The following is a 17,347-nucleotide window of genomic DNA, read 5'->3' on the forward strand; positions in this document are numbered from 1 at the left end:
ATATTTAGGGCACTTGGTAGTTAGCTCTGGATCAAATTGATATCGTTTAAGTCTATAAAGGATTAACATAATTTACTAGCTGTGTAAGCAAGGCCTTCCATTTCCTGAAGAAGGCTCTTTTCATCAGTAACTTAAAATCTATCTTCAGTTAAGCAGCTAGATTTTGCTTGTGTTTTCAATGTTAGTGATTAATTGCAAAACACTATATGGGAAGAGAATGCAGATTTACCAATAGTGATTTTAATCCTAAAAACAAAAGAACAGTTGTCACAATGCCACTGAGGCTTCACAGAAGTTTGAGGTCAAGCATTTACTTAAAATGCCATGTAAGATCAGACCCAGTGCACTTCTAAACTCTGCAAGATCAATCCACAGCTAATCTGTTAAACACGTGTGTAAAGCTTTGTCTGTAATCATCTAAGTGTAAAAAATCCATACTGCTCTGGAGGGAACTATTCCTTAGCAAGTAGAAGCATCACCAAACTTTCACAGCTTGCCTGCCTTCAGTCTTTAATCCCTTTTCCCTGGAAGCAAGTTAGAATTCCAAACCACAGGAACGTTTCTAGGGGCTGCTGGTTTAAACATAATAATAAAATTAAAAATTTTAAAAATCCTTTTACTCTCAGTTGCTGAATTCTCCTTTCAAAAATAAACCTCATTTTTAGCTTACCACAGCTGACACCCTCATGTTCCTTCATTTTCTCTTCTGCTTTAGAGATGAAATAAGCAGCACAAATCACACTGCTCTTGCTGTATGTGCAGTTTGGTTTGTATAGGAGCTGCAACTCCACAGCATCGTTTCCCTGTACAGCAGATTGCACTGACTGTTTTGACCACCACAGTCAAGTCAACAGTTGGGCAAGTGAGCCTTTCCCAACACCTCTTTCCTGACCATCTGGAGTTAAATTAGAGCTCATCAACATGCTTACGTGGTTCAGATCATTACAATACACATTACCTATGCTCAGTTAAACAAAGCTGCTGCTGTTCTGCTTGTTCTCCAGCTTTAAAGCCCCTTGCAAGATGGTTCCTCCAGCCTCAGCTACCCCAGCATCAATCGGTGTGCCTTGGGCAGAGCCTCTGGGTTTCCCAAGCCAGGTACCCACTACCTGTGATACAGACCCATGACAGCTTTACTCTCTGTCAGCATCAATGCCATCCCAAATTCATACTGGTCGTACCATCTGAGCTGGTGTGTAACCAGTTTATGTGGGAGCCCACCTCTGCCCTCCCAAACCAGCCTCTCCTGCATTTCCCACTTCCCTGCTCAGAATATTTGCAGCCTTTTCCACATACTCCAGCAAAAGACGTACTGCAAAGCTTTCCCTAAAGTTTGCAGGTTACTTCCTCCCCAGAGAATAAGAAGGGGAAAAATAAAAACAACCACACACCCACTCAAAGCCTCCCACATGATATTTTAAAAACTAAAAGTGAATTCTGAAAGAAAAGCAGCTGAACACAGCCCTTCACTCTGAGGCATTTACCTGAAACATTTTGTAAGCATAAATAGCACGCTGCTGAGCAGGGAAGATGTAACCTTTCCACAATATTCTGTCTCCTCAACAGCAGCCTAGCTGGTGCCTGATGCAGGAGAAGGATGAGAGGCTCACTCCCAGCGTTGCCCAGCTATGGCTTGCCACTGGGAGAAATGCAGGAGCCAGCACAGGCAGAGATCTCCTTACCTTATTTAGCCAGACGCAGTGCCCGTGAATGTCCCAGCTATACTCCATGCTGGTCATGACTGTTTTCATGCATTCACGGACGCCAGAAGCCGAGGCTGAGGGCTCCGGGCTCCTCCGAGCCGAGGTTAAGTGACAGCAGGTCCCCTTGCCCAGCCGAGGATGGAGGCGAGCGGAGTGGGAGACGTGGGAAGCAGCAGCGCTCCTCAGGCGGAGCAAGCAGCTCTGGGGAATTAACACATCAAAGCCCGGCACAAAACTCCTCCAACCCGGCACATACAGGAGGGGGATGCAGGCAGGGAGGTGCAGAGCAGCATAAACCTGACCGGGAGCAAGGACAGCCCCACGCAGGTGTCACCCGGCCACCTCCACCCCGGCTCTTGTCAGCAGCGCAGCTCCCTCCTCCGGACCCTCCTGGAAAGCATCCGACCCAACAGCACAGGAGAAAAGAGCAACTCCCACCCCTTCACCTGAGCACAAAGTAAACAGGAGGGGCTTTCCTAGTAATTGTAAAAGCTGCAGGAACACATGCAATTCACGTGTAGACGCCAAGAAAAATGGAAGAAGTTGACTCAGCTGTCCCAGGTCTCACAAGTGGCTTGTCCCAAGTTTATGTCATACTTCAGAGTGATGTAAGAAGCAACAATAACAAAAAACCTCTGTCCTCCGGTTCAGGTTCCAATTGACTCATTACTAGCAGCAGCATGACAAATTCTTCGTATTTTTGACCACAGAGCCCAGCTCTGAGAGTCCTGTGATTATCTCAAAAACCAGTTTTATTATTATAATGAAATGTCTACAACTACCATTGATAGAGAAAAATCTCAGAACCACGAATGCTGAATAACTCAGGAGATATCAGGAGAGCAAAGGACAAGCAGAAGCTGTGCTTTTTAAGCCAAACTGTTTCATTTTGGATGGGGAATGGTGATTCTTGATGGATGGGTTGTTCTAACTGCCAAAGAACTCACCCCCGATGCATGAAGATGCAACAGCAAGGCATACCATAAATGAGCCCATATTATCTTCCAGTGTTAAAAACACACCAGTCTGGGAGATCACCTTTAGCAAGAAACAGGGTCCTGTGTTTCCAGAACCTTGAGAGGTGCATCTCTCAGGGACAAAATGCATTGCCAGCAGGGAGTGGATGATGACAGGCTGACACGGTATCACAAGACTCCTTTCATATCGCAACTCAAGGAGAGATCTCAAACTGTTTGGTGGTAACACCCTGGTGCCACACATTAGCATAGGACCTTTTGATACACAAACTCAACATTAGCAGAAGCTGAATCAAATGACTGCACTGCACACCCACACCAGGATAATCAAACAACGAACTTGGTTTTGAAGACAAGATTTATTTTTTTCCCCATGAATAAGAGATGATTTCTGGCTAACCAAACCGATTCTTCCACTTGGGAATCACTCTCCTGTCCAAATAGGTCAGCATATCTCTGTAAGATTACAAAGCTATGTCTATCCAGCAAGGAAAATTCCTCTCTGAAAGCTAAGATCCTCTCATATTAACTCTCATTACTCCCAGCTACTCTCTGGAAGAACCAACTTAAAAGAAAATTGTCAAAATCTGAAGCTGGTCTGTGAGGCAGCAGCAACACATTGTATTGCATGAGCCACGATAGATACCTCAGCTCAACCACCATCCTGAGATGAGCTGAAAAAGGGCTGGGCTGGACTTGATAATGATCTTAAAGGTCTTTTCCAACCTTAATGATTCTATATGATTCAAGAAACCTTTGGAGGCCATCAAGTTTTGCTTGACCCTAAAGTCAATTTCAGAAATTCACCTATGGAGTGAAAATAATTATTAAAATATGCTGTATAATATATATATTTAAATTCACAAAGTCACTTCCAAAGCTGCACTTGCTGTGGGTTTTAAAGAAAAAATATTATGTTATCCTGGCTCTTTCACTTCAGGGGCACATCCTTTAAAGAGGAGAAGGCACACACCAGGACCCACATACACAAGTTCAGATCAGAAGCATGGGGAAAATGGCTCTGAGGTGTGGGAAGGCACTGTCCACCCACTCCTACCCTTCACTCTTCTTTTTAACAAGACACAGTTGGTTTCCTCTTTCTGAGAAAGTAGTTGCATAAGATGTATTTTTAAAATAATGCAAAAAAATCCCCCAACCACTTTCCAGAAAAGTAATAACCAGAAGGAAAACTGTCTCTTGTTTGTTTCAACTGAAGAAAAACTGGAGCAATGCTCATGGCTGGGAGCAAGGTTTCCGAGAATTACTCTTCAAGAGATGGATCTATCAGCTTCCAGCTGGACACAACAAGGCTGCCTTGGTCTTGCAAAATGTGGAGTTTTGTTTAAAATGGTTTTGCTACTGGTGCTGATGTTAGAGATTATGCACACACTGCCTGTACTGACGCTAGAAGCTCCATTTTCACAGAGTACAGCACACGCCTTATTAAGGCGCACATTGAAATACACCAAATATTTCTGCTGACCAAGAGTATTCTGAAAAAACTCCAGAACTTTGGAATAGTTATGATCTGGCCATGGATTTCAGGCTGGTTTCAGTGAAAGCATGGAGTTCAAACATGTTTGAGCTCAGAAAAGTCTCATTCCCTTTCCAGACTTGGAACAAATGGCCTCGTTTGTCGTTTCACCCATGACATTCACCATTTGCACATGGAGACGTGAGCAGGGTTTCAGCAGCAGAGATCAGTTTGAGCTGCAACGACATGTTAGTGTGTTACAGTGAAACTGACTTTGTGCAGCTGAGAGCTGCATGTACAACTTTTCCTAGCTCCCCTTGGGGACCACATGATGGATTCTGTTGGAAGAGCTGTGCCAGATGTCCAGGCACTGTACGTGTGCTTTGGTCTCACGTGGCCATCTGGCACTCACCTGTTAAAAAGCAAAAAGCAGCACGAAGTTTTTTAACCCACTGGCCCATTTTTGAGTCTCTGCACACACACATTGAGAGGAACAGAAAGGAAGAGGATCAAGGACACATGGCAGCCCATTCTGGCATGGCAGGACTGAATGCTCTGCCCTATTTTACAGAAACTTTGTGTGACTCCTGTCATCCCCTTTTGCCAATGTGGGCACCAGTGGTTTGGCTGCAGGAGCCAGGGGAGGATTTTTCTCCTGTGACACACTGTCTGGCAGCAGCAAACACTATTTTTGTTTTCCTCTGAGACACGAGAGGCTTGCTTACAGCCCCACATGGGATGTCACACCAGTTCCAACATCCCAGGGGATGCAACTTCATGCATGGAGGATTAAACTATTTTCAAACAAAGAAGGCGTCTTCCCTTCCTCTCTAAGGAGGGGCATAGCTGCAAAAAACCTTCCTGCAAATCATCCAGGTACTTCATGTGACACTTCCCTGATCACACAGGGACTGGTGACACCTGCAAATCCTGTGACTGTAGCACACTAAGCGCAGTGTTAGGTTTATCCTACAAAGGGCTTTAAGGATGACAGAGAATACAGGGTACTAATCTGAGGCAGAATAAGGAGTAATTGAGGCATAGATGGAATAGCAATTTTCTGCAATCTTTGGTACTCACAACCCCTGCACATCTTTTCCAGTGGTTGGGAGGCACTAAACTGAATGGTACAACAGAGCCCTTCCTCTCCCACTGAGCCCAAGGGTGCAACAAAAACCCACTGCTGTCTCACTGCCTTTAGGTGATCCCCATCGTGTGGGTCTGAAGGGCCCCATTCCAGACCCCACCAGCCAGGCACCCCTAAATCACACATCTGCCATCACAAGGGGCAATGACTGGTCCTTACCTCATTAATCTCAGCAGGCGCTGCAGCCTCAGCCATGCTGCTGGGCCCATTTGCTCCAGAATAACCTGCAGGGAATCAGCCCCACTAAACACAGCCTACAGAAGACTGTGAACACCATGGGAGAGTGCAGTTTCCAACACTGTTTATTTGGCATATCTTTTGTTTATCGAGGCCACAGTTACATGAAACCTGTTATGCCCACTGAGAGCAGCGAGCAGTTACAGCGATGTTCACGGCTGTATGTTACACAGGCAGGGAATGCTGATGTTAGCAGGAACTCTGCCTGTTTTAAAGATCTGACTTCAATGTCACTCCTGTGTCCTCCTCCTGATCTCAGCGTTGGCTGCCACACTTTGACAGTGGGGGTGAGATCCAAATCCCACTGGAGGCAGTGGGAGAGCTCCCACGTGCTTCATTAAGTTTCAAGCATTTCCAAATGAGTAGTTCAAAGCAAAGATTTAAAAAAAGGAAAAAGAAGGCTCTTCCTTCAGATCTTTCTGCAAGGGCTACAGAAGCAAGTCCAAAGTGCCCATCTGTCCCTGCATTGCTGTGCTCAGCCCCCATGACAGCAGATGACACAAAGGGTTACCCAGTGCCATCCACGGCAAACACGGCCCTGCACCTGGCAGTCCTCTGGGCTGCGACTGAGCGCTGAGATCAATCCATTTGTTGAGATAAAAATGCTTTCTGCAAGATCAGTCATGACTCCAGGGAGATTGAGTCCTTCCCAGGGGGTGCAGTGCCCATCCTGGCAAGGGAGCAGGCGAGGGTGGCCATCTGTCCCCACAGCAGTGGCACACGGAACACAGAGCCACCACAGTCCTGCAGCAGCCCCAGCTTTCACCAGAGCTGGCACCCCAGTTTCAGCAGCAGTGTCACCTTGGCCAACATCCAGCATGTGACACAGCAGGACCTGGCCACAGCTGCAGGAAGGATTTGTCAGAGTATGCGGCAGTGCCCACCCACCGCTGTCACTGCGACAGCTGTGGTGAGACTGGCTGAAAAACCAAAGCGTGGCCTCTGGGAGCAACTCCTGACTTCCACTGCTGGAGCTTCCCCAAAACCTGCACACACCTGGACCTCCACAACACAAACCCTGCCACATACCACGAGCACAAGGACTCTTCCTTAGCCCTGCCTGGAAGTCACCAGTCACAGGGCATCTGGAGGCAACCCCAGCAGCTTCTTCAAAAATGATGCTGTTTTAACTCACCTTTTGCTAAGTACAAAATTTTATTTCCCAGGGTAGTCTTTGAGTAACCTACAATAGGATAATTGTTGATTTTTTTGGGAAAACCAAGTCTTGGGGAAAGAACTGCCTTCTCAGTTATATTTCTGTGTATTTTTTAATTAAGGTGACAAAAACTGGTTGATTCACAAACACAGAAAATAGAAGTTTGGTTTGGTATCCAGATTGAAGGGATGCAGAGCTTACACCATTCCCTTATGCTATAAATCAGGTGAGGAAGCTCCGTAATAACACTGATCCCCATGGAAAAAATAACCACTGCCAAAAATGCTTTTTACTGAAAAGTATTCAAAACAGCTTCTTTTCCCCCACCTAAGCATCTGATTCTTAAAAAAAAGTCTTTCCCCAACCCTCTGAGATGAAACTGCAGTTACCAAGTATTGTTTTCTGCCTACATTGAGGCACAGCGGTACATCAAAGACAGCAAAGGCCAACCCACTGCACGAGGCATTTGAGCAACAGCTTTTCCAGGACTCCACAGGAGTATCTCCAAAACAAAATCTCTTCCCTGATACCCACTCTAAGCTTTATAAATAGCTGTGTGAAACAGAGCCAGTCTACCCAACACCCAAAATGAGCCTGGTAGAGGTAAGACAAGGTGAGACTGTACCATTTGACTTTGGAGCCATTCGATGAGAGCCTCAGCCGTGGAGTCCGGGACCTGGCAGCGCAGCCCTTCCCTCTCGTCCGCTTCCATCATCTCCAGCAAGCCCCGCAAGTCCTCCACGAGGTGCAGAGCCCGCAGGCCCCCCATGAATGGGGAGGTGGGGGACTGGCAGTCAAAGATGCCATTGGAGTATTCCAGAGCCTTGGAACCTGCAGGGAGCAAAATTGCAGGGGTCAGGCATGGGACAAGGGTTGGGCGCACCCCGGGGCTGGGGAAGACCAGAGGCTGTTCCTGGCAGGGTCTATCCCAACCAAACTCAGCACTGGTGCCTGGGGAGGAAAGCTCCAGCAGGAACAAGGTGGGCTGGCCCTCAGGGAATGGGAATGCCACAAGCTGCCTGTGGGGTTGAGGTGTGGGCTGGGCTCCTGCTCCCCAGGATGAATTTCCAAGGCAGAAGGTGCTGCCAGGGATGGAACGTCCTCTGCCAATGACCTGAGTCACCCAGCAGGACTGAATGATCCAAGTCACAATCCAGTGATGGTGTCCAGAGGAAACCACGCCCTGCATTTTCCATGCAGGAACATGTTATGCTGCTCCAAGGCACTGGAAATTTTTTTAAATAATAAAAAAGATGAAGATAAATTAAAAGACCAAATCACTTCTGCACGGGAATAAATTTTAAAACCAGCAATTTGACACAGTAGCACTGACATTTGCATGTTAATAAAGAGAAAAATCTCTCATTTGCATAAACTCACAGGATGCATATTTGACCTACATTGGAATTTGCTATATATTAAGTTAGAAAAGAAACTATGAATTTAGGATTAAGGTTGATGTAAGTCAACCCAGTTAATTCCAACTGTAATTCCAGTACACTGATTTGTGACCTTAATTCTGTAATACCTTGGCATAATGAGACGTGTTCATGACAGACCTTCATTTGTGCTGTCAACTTTTAGAAATTACAAGGATATGCCATATATACATTTCCATGAACTTTCATTCACCCCAACTGGCAAGCCACAAAAATCCAAGTATTCTGCTAAATTCCCACTGAAAACAATAAAGAGAAAAATAACCTCAACAGCACATGAGCTGATGCCCCTTTGTTATAATATTCCTTTATAGATCTATTCACAGACATGGTTAAATGAAGTCTGTGGCGACTTAAATCTTCCAACATCACATTTTGTTTTTATATCAAACCTCATCCTGCCATAACCAACTTGGGCTCTTGGAAACCCAAATACATGATCGGATCCAAATACCAGAGTCTACTCATGGAAATTACTGAAGTCACAGCTTACATGTATTTTTAGAGATCATCATGATCAAACTGAATCCCCTTTGCATTTGTTCCTGCTATGTGTCCTTAATATCTTTAGGCAGAGAAGAGTCATTGTTCAAAGCACACACTGTATGATTATTTTTTTCCCTAAGGAAAATTGCTTAAGTGGAACTACTAAAAATTTTATAACTGTGTTGCTACACTTGCAAGGGCATTTTTGACTGTTGACTTCTTGATCTTTCCCTCCTATGTGTTGGGTATTCATATTATTTTCTAACTCACTAGACTCAGCTTAAAAGCAGAGGTTGTATTCTTTGTAATGCCTCTCCCTGGGCAACTTACAATTTATAGGTACTTACAAAACTTTCTAATGTTCAAGGCAGTTCCAAAGTTTCGACCCAAAGCATTCCAATTTTGAAGAGAAAAAAAAGAAAGAAAAAGAAAATTCAATTAATGCTTTAACTCTTCTGAGTTGAGGGAAGTTCAGAGTAGCCACTATTGTCCTTGACTCTCCTGGTGCTCCATGCAGGAGCTGAGCTGCATCACTCAGACATTTCCAGCAGCCCTTTCAGAGAGGGTAGGAGAAAACCCAATCCACGGAGCCTGTGAGAGTCTGTGCAATCCCTGCACTCTGGTTATTTGTTAACTCTAAGCTAGAATAGAAGGCACCAAAAGCAATTCCTTGCATATTCCCTTCTCTGTCTGGAACTCTGTCCTCCAATGGCAGAAAGGAGGACCCAAAAAAGCAAAATAAACACCTGCCTCAGGGGTTTACCTGCTATAATGCCATCCATCTGCTCCAGGGCTGCAGCGAGCATGTCACTTGCATCACTCATCATCTTCTTTCTTCTCAGGAACAATCACCAGCTACACCATAAGGAGCAGTAAAATGTCGATGGTGGGAGCTGGCCCAGAGCCTCAAGTCTGCAATTTAATCTGCAAAAGAGAATTTAATTTCACTGCGTGTTCTCTGAATTCAGGCATCACTGCTGTCATATCAGAAAAACTGGGATCATTTGCTGGCCACAATAAAACCCAGAGGTATTCACCACGAGGCATGGACTGAGATCGAGGGATCAAAGCACCAAGCTGATGACCCAGATTCCAGTGGCCCATGGCCTGCTCTGCCCACAGGTCTATGCCACTGACAGGGCATCCCACAGAACACCTCAGAAATCCCACATGGCACTTCCAGGAAACTCACAGAGAAGACACAGGCCTTCTATCACTAAAAGGGAGCTGCAATTCAGCAACAAACCATATGTGTCTGCTGTAATTATCCCCCCAAGAAATAGAAAAAGAGAAGTCTGACCACTTGTCTGAGATTTCTGGATATCTGACAATCCAGAAGTTCCTGACATGGAACCGTGCGCCTACAGGCAGGACCTCTCAGGTGCCCACAGCTCACTGGATGTAGCATGTGTGCATGGACTAACCCAGCTCTGAGTTTAGCAGATTCACATCATAACAATGCAATCTGATCTCACTCTCATACATCTACAAGCCAGAAGTGGTCCCCAAAGGAGTATTTCCAGCAGGCTGGAAAAGCAAGCCTGCCCAACCTGCTGCCTGTAGGTAAGCTAGTAAACCAGAAATCTTGATTGGCTACAAGTTACTTTAAGCAGGTGTTTAGGAACTTGGCTGAAGCGGAGCTGCAGGGGTCAGAGGCATTCCCAATCCCTCCAGCCCACCACAACTGACACACAAACCACCAACACGGCCCAGATTGCCTTAGCTTTAATCTGATACACATGAGACTGCCTCTGCTATAAATACAGCTAGGGAACAAAGCTAAACAAACAGCAGGAAGGAAAACTCACTTTAACCTTCGCATGCCCTGCCATTTGGTTTTTGTATTAGGCCACACCACTGCTGACATTTGCCCCAACATGAGCAATTAAGAAAGTCGTTCACAGTACCTCTGGCATAAGTTCTGGAAAAGAGTCTACTAAAAAACAAAGCTAAACAAAAATCCTCATTATAAACTGATTTTTCCCTCCTACGAGTCACCTTATTGGTCTGACCCAGCTGGGAGATGGCTCACTGGAGGCTGCCAGCCGGCTTTGCTGAAACGTTATCCTTAAAATGCCAACAAACATTTAATCTTCCACAACAACATTTTTATTACAGGTCCAAACCCTAAGGTAACTTTTGAACAACAGCACAAAGACTGCTACACTTTTGGCAAATGCCTGGTTTTATTACAAGGTTGGCAGAGTCAGAAAACCAAGAGAACTTTAAACAGTCAAAATACCTTTAAGTGAGGATGTTGCAAATCTTAAAAACTGCAGTAGCATTGTAACTGAAGACGTTCAGCCTTCAAGAAGGAAGCCCCCAGTTTTAAAGATAATGTAAACATTCAGCTTCAATCAGTATAAGACCTGCCAGAATATGCAGATCCTACAAGACAACTGGTTCGGTGCCTCCACATCTGATAAAAATTAGCAGAAAATGCAGCTTTTACACACACATTAATTTGGACAACACTGAAGACAGTCTCTTTTTTTATCTGCTTAAGATTTCCTGGCTCTGATACCAGGTCCTGCTCAAATATGGGAGTCTATGAAGGCAGAGTGTGAACAATCTGCTGTGGATTTCCCTCCAAGGGCAAAGAACACAGAGAAAGCCCAGGGCTTTTACAGCCCCAGGCAAAACAATGATTCCTCACAGCTCTAAGTGGGAAAAGACCAACAGCACAAAGCAACCACAAACCCACAGAAGCTAATCAATGTTTGGCAGTCAGAAGTGTACATGAGCTTTTCAAAGTGCATACACACCTCACGGGGCAAGTGAAGAATACAGAGCCAGGCTCTTCTCAGAGGTGCCCAGTGATGTGGCAAGAGGCAATGGACACATGTAAAAACATAGGGAAGTTCACATTAGAATTAAAAAGGGGAGAGGGAAAAAAAAAAAGCCTAAATAAAAAGAAACCATTTTAAAAAGCTTTTTTACTATGAGGATAGCAAGTAATAGAAAGGGTTGCCCTCTTGGGGTCTCCAACCTTGGAGCTACTCACAGCCCAACTGGACCCTACATAGCCTGTCCTGGGCATCCCCGCTTGGGGCAGGGGCTGGGCTGGAGAGCTCCAGTGGTGCTTTCCCACCTCAGCATCACAGTGAGCTCAGTGCAGCTCATGATCAAGAATTAAATGCAGTCCTGGAGGCTGGTAGGAAAAGCATATGTAGGCTAAAAACACACAAAGGAACAGAGTGCTTCCTAACCACATTTGTTCACAGAACACCCCTTGATTCTCACCTTCTGGCAAGGAAATGCATGAACTGAGGACAAGTTCTGCTAATTTGTACAACTACAACTGCTAATTTATACTTGCACAATATAGCCATGGTTTGTAGGCACAGAAAAATCACTAACCTTGCACTTCATCCAGGAACAACCACTCCTGACGTTTGCCAAAAGCACTCCTTGCTTTCCTAAACAAGGGGTTTGTCCATGGTTGTCAGAAATCCCTAAGGCAGCCCTACTAATGGGAGCAGACAGTGGTACCAACAGCATCCAAGAGACTTCCAGGTTACCTGCCTCTGCCTCCAAGGAAAGACACATCGGTTTGCACAGAGCTTCCTCCACGGCTACTCCTGAAGGAGCTGCACTGCTGAGAGCAGTAGGGAGAAATTTAAAGATAAAACTTACTGAAGCAAGACCCTGCAAACACACAGACCTCCAAAAACTCTTCCACCACTCACAGAGCATCTGTTAGCAGCCTGACCAAGCCCACAGCTGAGAAACTTGGAGAGGTGAAATCAAAAAGAACAAAAAGCCCCCAAGCTGAACAGCTGGGGATGACGCAACAAAATCCCATTTCCCTGGTTATTTGGTCCTAAAAGTGGCCATTGAAAACTAGCCTGGAACAGCACATCCTGCTCTGGCTATCTTCCCAGCACAGTGCAGCACATCCAGCAGCCAAGAAGTAAAATTACTGTGACAGAAAAATAATATTGGAAGTATCCTTCCCTAGCAAAGGCATAGAATTATTTTTGGTCTTTGCACAACTATTACCAGCATGCAGGGAGGGGGCGGGCAGAGGGCAAAGAGGACTTCAAAAATCAGGGGAGCAAAAGACCAAACTGCATGGAACCAGAAAAGACAACAAACCCCAGGAGAAAAGGGTGGAAAGGGGAGATGCAGAGGGAGCCAAAGATACACAAATCAGCAGTCAACAGCCCTCTGTGGGCTACAGGAAAGGGGACAACAATAAAACACCAGCAGATTAATCCCTGTGCCTCCTGAAGGGCACCCTCTGAATTCACAAACTTTGAAAAAAGCCTCAGCTGGCCACTGAGGCAGCAGAGCTTTTCCAATATGTATGTCCAACTCTTTCCTCTTTATGGCTTTGGTCTAATAAAAAAAAAAAAAACTAACAGAAAACTCAAGGCTTTGGTTTTTGTTTTTTTTTTGGCAGGGATTAAGGAAAACTACACAGGTAACATGAACAAAAATCCTTTCTGGAGGACTGCAGTGGAGCTCCTTAGGAAAATAATGCATAGCTAATGATGATAAGCAGTTTAACTTCCCTTCATCCACAAAAGCAGGAAGGGGAAAAAGCATCATTTTAACACAGATTGATCTATGGCATGGCAGATAAATGAGATATTAAGGCGCACACAGGAGACAGAGAGGCAGACGCATGAAATCCACCCCTGGTCACTGACAACACACCTGAGAGGAAAGTACTGACAATTCCTTGCCTTACAGACAATTTAAAGTAAGTTTTCTCTTGCTTTCCAAGAAAATGACAACACTTACCTTCCTGTGTGCACAACCAGTGCCAGGTGGGGTGTGGGGGGGCTGTTAGTATAGAGGCAGATTCCCCTTTTAGAGCTCCCAGCTGAATACCCTGCTCATGCCGACATGAACAAGCATTGCTTCATCAAGCTTGTATTTACAAGCCTCCATTAAAAAAACCAAAAATAAAATACAAATGCAGCTCTCTCCACTATCACTTATGATTTATCTTATTACTAGCTGGCATTTCTACCCCATCCCTGGCTGTAACAGAGAAGACATAATGTGGTCTTACTTGTTTAATGTCCCTTCCTCTGGTTCAAACGCACCAGCCGGTTGCTAGGGCTGTGCTGTTCACTTTTCAGTAGGTGGAGATTTTTTTATTTTTATTTTTGAATGACATACAAACCCTCTGGCTACAGTGCTGGTGAAGACGTATTCCAAACAGCTTACAGAGAAAACAAAACGCTGCCCTGCAAATAAACACAAGGAAAGCTGGAAAAAAAAAACCAACAAGACGCTCTGTGAATGGAACTGCAGTCTGCTGGATGCAAACTGGAGAGCTGCCTGGATATGGATTTCAAAATCTGATACTTAATTAAGATGGGAGACTTCAAAAAGAAGGAAAAAAAAAAGTGCTCAAGCATTTTACATACATAGGAAATGGTAGTTTTCCCACCCAGAGGCTGCCTCTTTCCTAGAGCAAACGGCAAACACAGAGGCACCGAGGGCCAACATCTTCAAGCCCCCTTTTTTTGTTATTTTGGGGGTGTCTCATTCTGGATCTCCACCTGTAAAACACACTACACTTTAAAACCCAGAGGTTCACAGAGTTAAAGGGAATCAGCTGCCTTCTGGCAGGCCAGAAGGCCCAGAGGACACACCATGCCCTGGATGTCACCGCTCTGAGGAAGGGAGGGCTGGCCTTTTGTCCCGCTCGCCTTCCTCTTTGTGCACATGGGCTCCAAATGCTCAGTGTTGGGAAATAAAGCATCAGCAACAGATATTTTTATGACATGATGCAGTAAGATGGATGACTTAAGTTTCCCAGTTCTGCCATTCACACATAACACTCCTTAAAGCAGGAAATTTTGATACACAGAAATTAAAAACCTTGATTAGGGCCTGTTTCTGAGGGCTGTTGAGAGTAAATGAGGACCCCCAAGAGCCGGCTGTCACCCCAGAGCAGCCTGCCACAAAAGTAAAATAACAAAGCTAAGAAGCTGCAGTCATCTTTTCTGGGGAAGAGTGGAGGAAAAGAACTTGTTCCACAGCAAAAGTAAGACCCTAAATGCTGTCACAATCCATGTCCTGCCTTCTCAATGCTACATGGACCAGGTGACTGCATGAGAGGCCTAAAGCAACTTCTGAATTCATCTCTCTTGCCTCACTACACTAAACACATCCTTAGCAATTAACTTTTACAAAATAAAGCTCTATTTCATGAAGACAAATGCCATTTTAGACACATCTATTTCTGCTTTTTCTGGCAGGCCAGAAGAGAAACACAAACACATGGAGACTTATTTACAAAATACATTTCAATCACAATTGCAGTTTCAAATTAATTCAATCCAAATCCCTGGCACAGTTTCTCATGGGATGTTTTGAAGATGCTCAGCTACAGTGCCACCAGTCAGTACCAGTTTACTAATGAATATATTTGGGTAATTTACACTACGAGTCATTAACATTTCTTCTAATGTAAATGACGACTCCATTTCATTTCTTCCAAGCCTGGAAGAAGAAACTAAAAAACAAAATGGATGCTAGCTAAATACATTGCTCTGGTGTTTTGAAAGAAAAGAACAAATTAAATTTTAAAAGTCAAGTTAGGAAATGCTGGAAATACCTCAGTGGAATAATACAGAGAAATATCTTCATTTGAGGCAGGGATGGGAATCTAGTAAGGTCTCAGTTATGCTTTTAGCCAAGTAATTCAGACATTGTCCCCCTTACCCAAGGTCATCATGTGGAGCCAGGTGTATCCATAACATTATTATGGATAAAAACAACCCAAACATTGGCAAAGGCTTACTTTAAACTGATTATGTCTATTTATTTTTATAATTAAAATTATTTTTGAATTTGCTGAGCTGTAGTCAATGACATCAAAGCAATACTGCTCTCCTATTACGCAGGACTACAAACAAAGCAACAAATGTCCCTTTTTTCCCTAAGTTTAGATCCTTTCTTTGTTCCCTGGATTTCATTATTTCTTTATTATACAACAAAGGCTATTTATTTCCTTTAATTGATAAAAATGAATGGAAGCACACTGAGGATAAAAGCCCATCCCATAAGTACGCAAGAAACGTGTCAAGATAAAAGGTTTCAAGCTGTAGAAATTACTTTGAAGAGCACAAAACACAGAAGTCCTTCCAAAATATAAATGTTTATACCTGGGAGAAACCTCAAATCACACAACTTTTACTACAAGCCAGCTGAGTTGCATTCTGCAATTTGCCTTAACATTTGTTAAACACTCTGGTTGTAAATCAAAAGCTCAGCCTCGACAAGATAAGCATCCTTGAGATCCTTTGACAGAGATGCATACACAGCAAACAGCTTACGTAAACACCCGAAGTCTCTGAGTCAAGGTTTATGGCTTAGATTCGTATCCTCTTACAAAACAAATCCTTTATTTGCGTCTCCAGCACTGAAATCACTCCGGTTGCTTATCTCTGCTACCCTACGGCCGCAGCTTTTTTGTTGTTGTTGCAATTGAAAGGAAATTTAGAAACCCGGATTTTACACTGGCAGGTGATGTTTTGTGAGCTCTGAGTGCTGTGACAGGGAGGCAGCTCCTTACCTGCACGGCAGCTGTGTGATGCTAATACCTGTCCTACCTGTCCGCATACCCCCTTCAAACTCACTTACACTCTTTTCACACAAGCAATCCAAAGTCAAATGAAGCCTTGTAAAAAAACAAAACAAAACAAAAACCACCCCCCACAGACCACTTCAAGCTGTTCCTGCTTTACTGGTTAACTGTTTAATAGTCTTCAACTTCTCACCTCAGAAAGCTTGAGAACCAGTGTATTATGTTCTCACTTGTTTTGCTTGGGTCCACTGATTAGAAAAACAAATGAGATTTTCATCCCTGACTCCAAGACTGCTAATTCAAGCAAGGAAATGCCTCACATTCCCCAGCAACATGTTACCGACACACTGTGGCCACACAGGCTATTAAACAAAAGGGGCACTGTTGGGTGACAGGCCAAGAGGTAGTTCTCGAAAATAACTTAAAACCCACCTAGTCCTGAGCACTGACCCACATTTAGATGCCATTTCACTGCTTGTGCTGCTTTCTTTCAATGAACTGCATCCAAAGGTCAAATTCACAAACCTTGAAGATTTGAAAGGATTTTGCTCTAGATTTTGGACCTTAGTGTCTAAGAGTTTCCAGATGCACATTTTTAGAGTTGACACCCCACAAAGCAGAGATAGAGGGCACCACTCATAAAAAGTCCATAAATAAATAAAATGCATTTAGCCTGAACAGTGTTTTAATAAGTGTCTGCAGAAAACAACAAAAACATCCAATGCCTTGTAATTTTGCAGCATCAACTGTTACAAATGGAAAATATGTGTATGTATTGCATCTTTCCCCTTCTATCTGCCTCTGATTTTGCTGTGTGAAGACTTACCTTTCAGGAGTGATATGCAAAACAAGAGTGTGATATCTGAAGCACATGTTTGTGTGTGAGGATACTTTTGTTTTTCAAAGACTCGTGATCTCTGAGAACTTGAGGCTGCCAGTCCCACCACTGCACCACTGCCACAACACAATTTACCATCTCAACTCTCCTGGCATTTTAAGAATGATGCAGAGTAAAATTCAACTTGGTTAAGGAATCTCTTTTTTTGCCTTTTAATAGAATGGGACTGAATTTTAATGAGTAAAAAATAGGGGGAAAGTGAAAAACAATAAATTGTGGGCTAACTTTCCCTTGGATTTTCTTTTTTTCTCCTCAAAAACTTGTGGACCTCTTAATCT

At 44.1% G+C, this 17,347-nt stretch overlaps 1 protein-coding gene across 19 annotated transcripts in view; it reads right to left on the minus strand.

Moving 5' to 3' along the window:
• PPFIBP1 (PPFIA binding protein 1) overlaps positions 1–17,347 on the minus strand; it is a 103,103-nt gene that overhangs the window by 37,654 nt on the left and 48,102 nt on the right. For 17 of the 19 annotated variants that reach the window (XM_059846080.1, XM_059846078.1, XM_059846081.1 and 14 more), the window contains 2 exons: positions 9,383–9,543; positions 7,320–7,525 (listed from right to left, as the gene is read on the minus strand). In XM_059846080.1, the coding sequence (XP_059702063.1) occupies positions 7,320–7,525; positions 9,383–9,446 (270 nt within the window). In that variant the 5' untranslated portion in view covers positions 9,447–9,543. Of the gene's footprint in view, positions 1–1,682; positions 2,072–7,319; positions 7,526–9,382; positions 9,544–17,347 lie in introns of those variants that run through there. The other 2 variants (XM_059846076.1, XM_059846077.1) reach the window with 2 other exon arrangements.

The sequence above is a fragment of the Haemorhous mexicanus genome, chromosome 5 (assembly GCF_027477595.1).
Source record: "Haemorhous mexicanus isolate bHaeMex1 chromosome 5, bHaeMex1.pri, whole genome shotgun sequence".
NCBI classification, from domain to species: Eukaryota; Metazoa; Chordata; class Aves; order Passeriformes; family Fringillidae; genus Haemorhous; species Haemorhous mexicanus.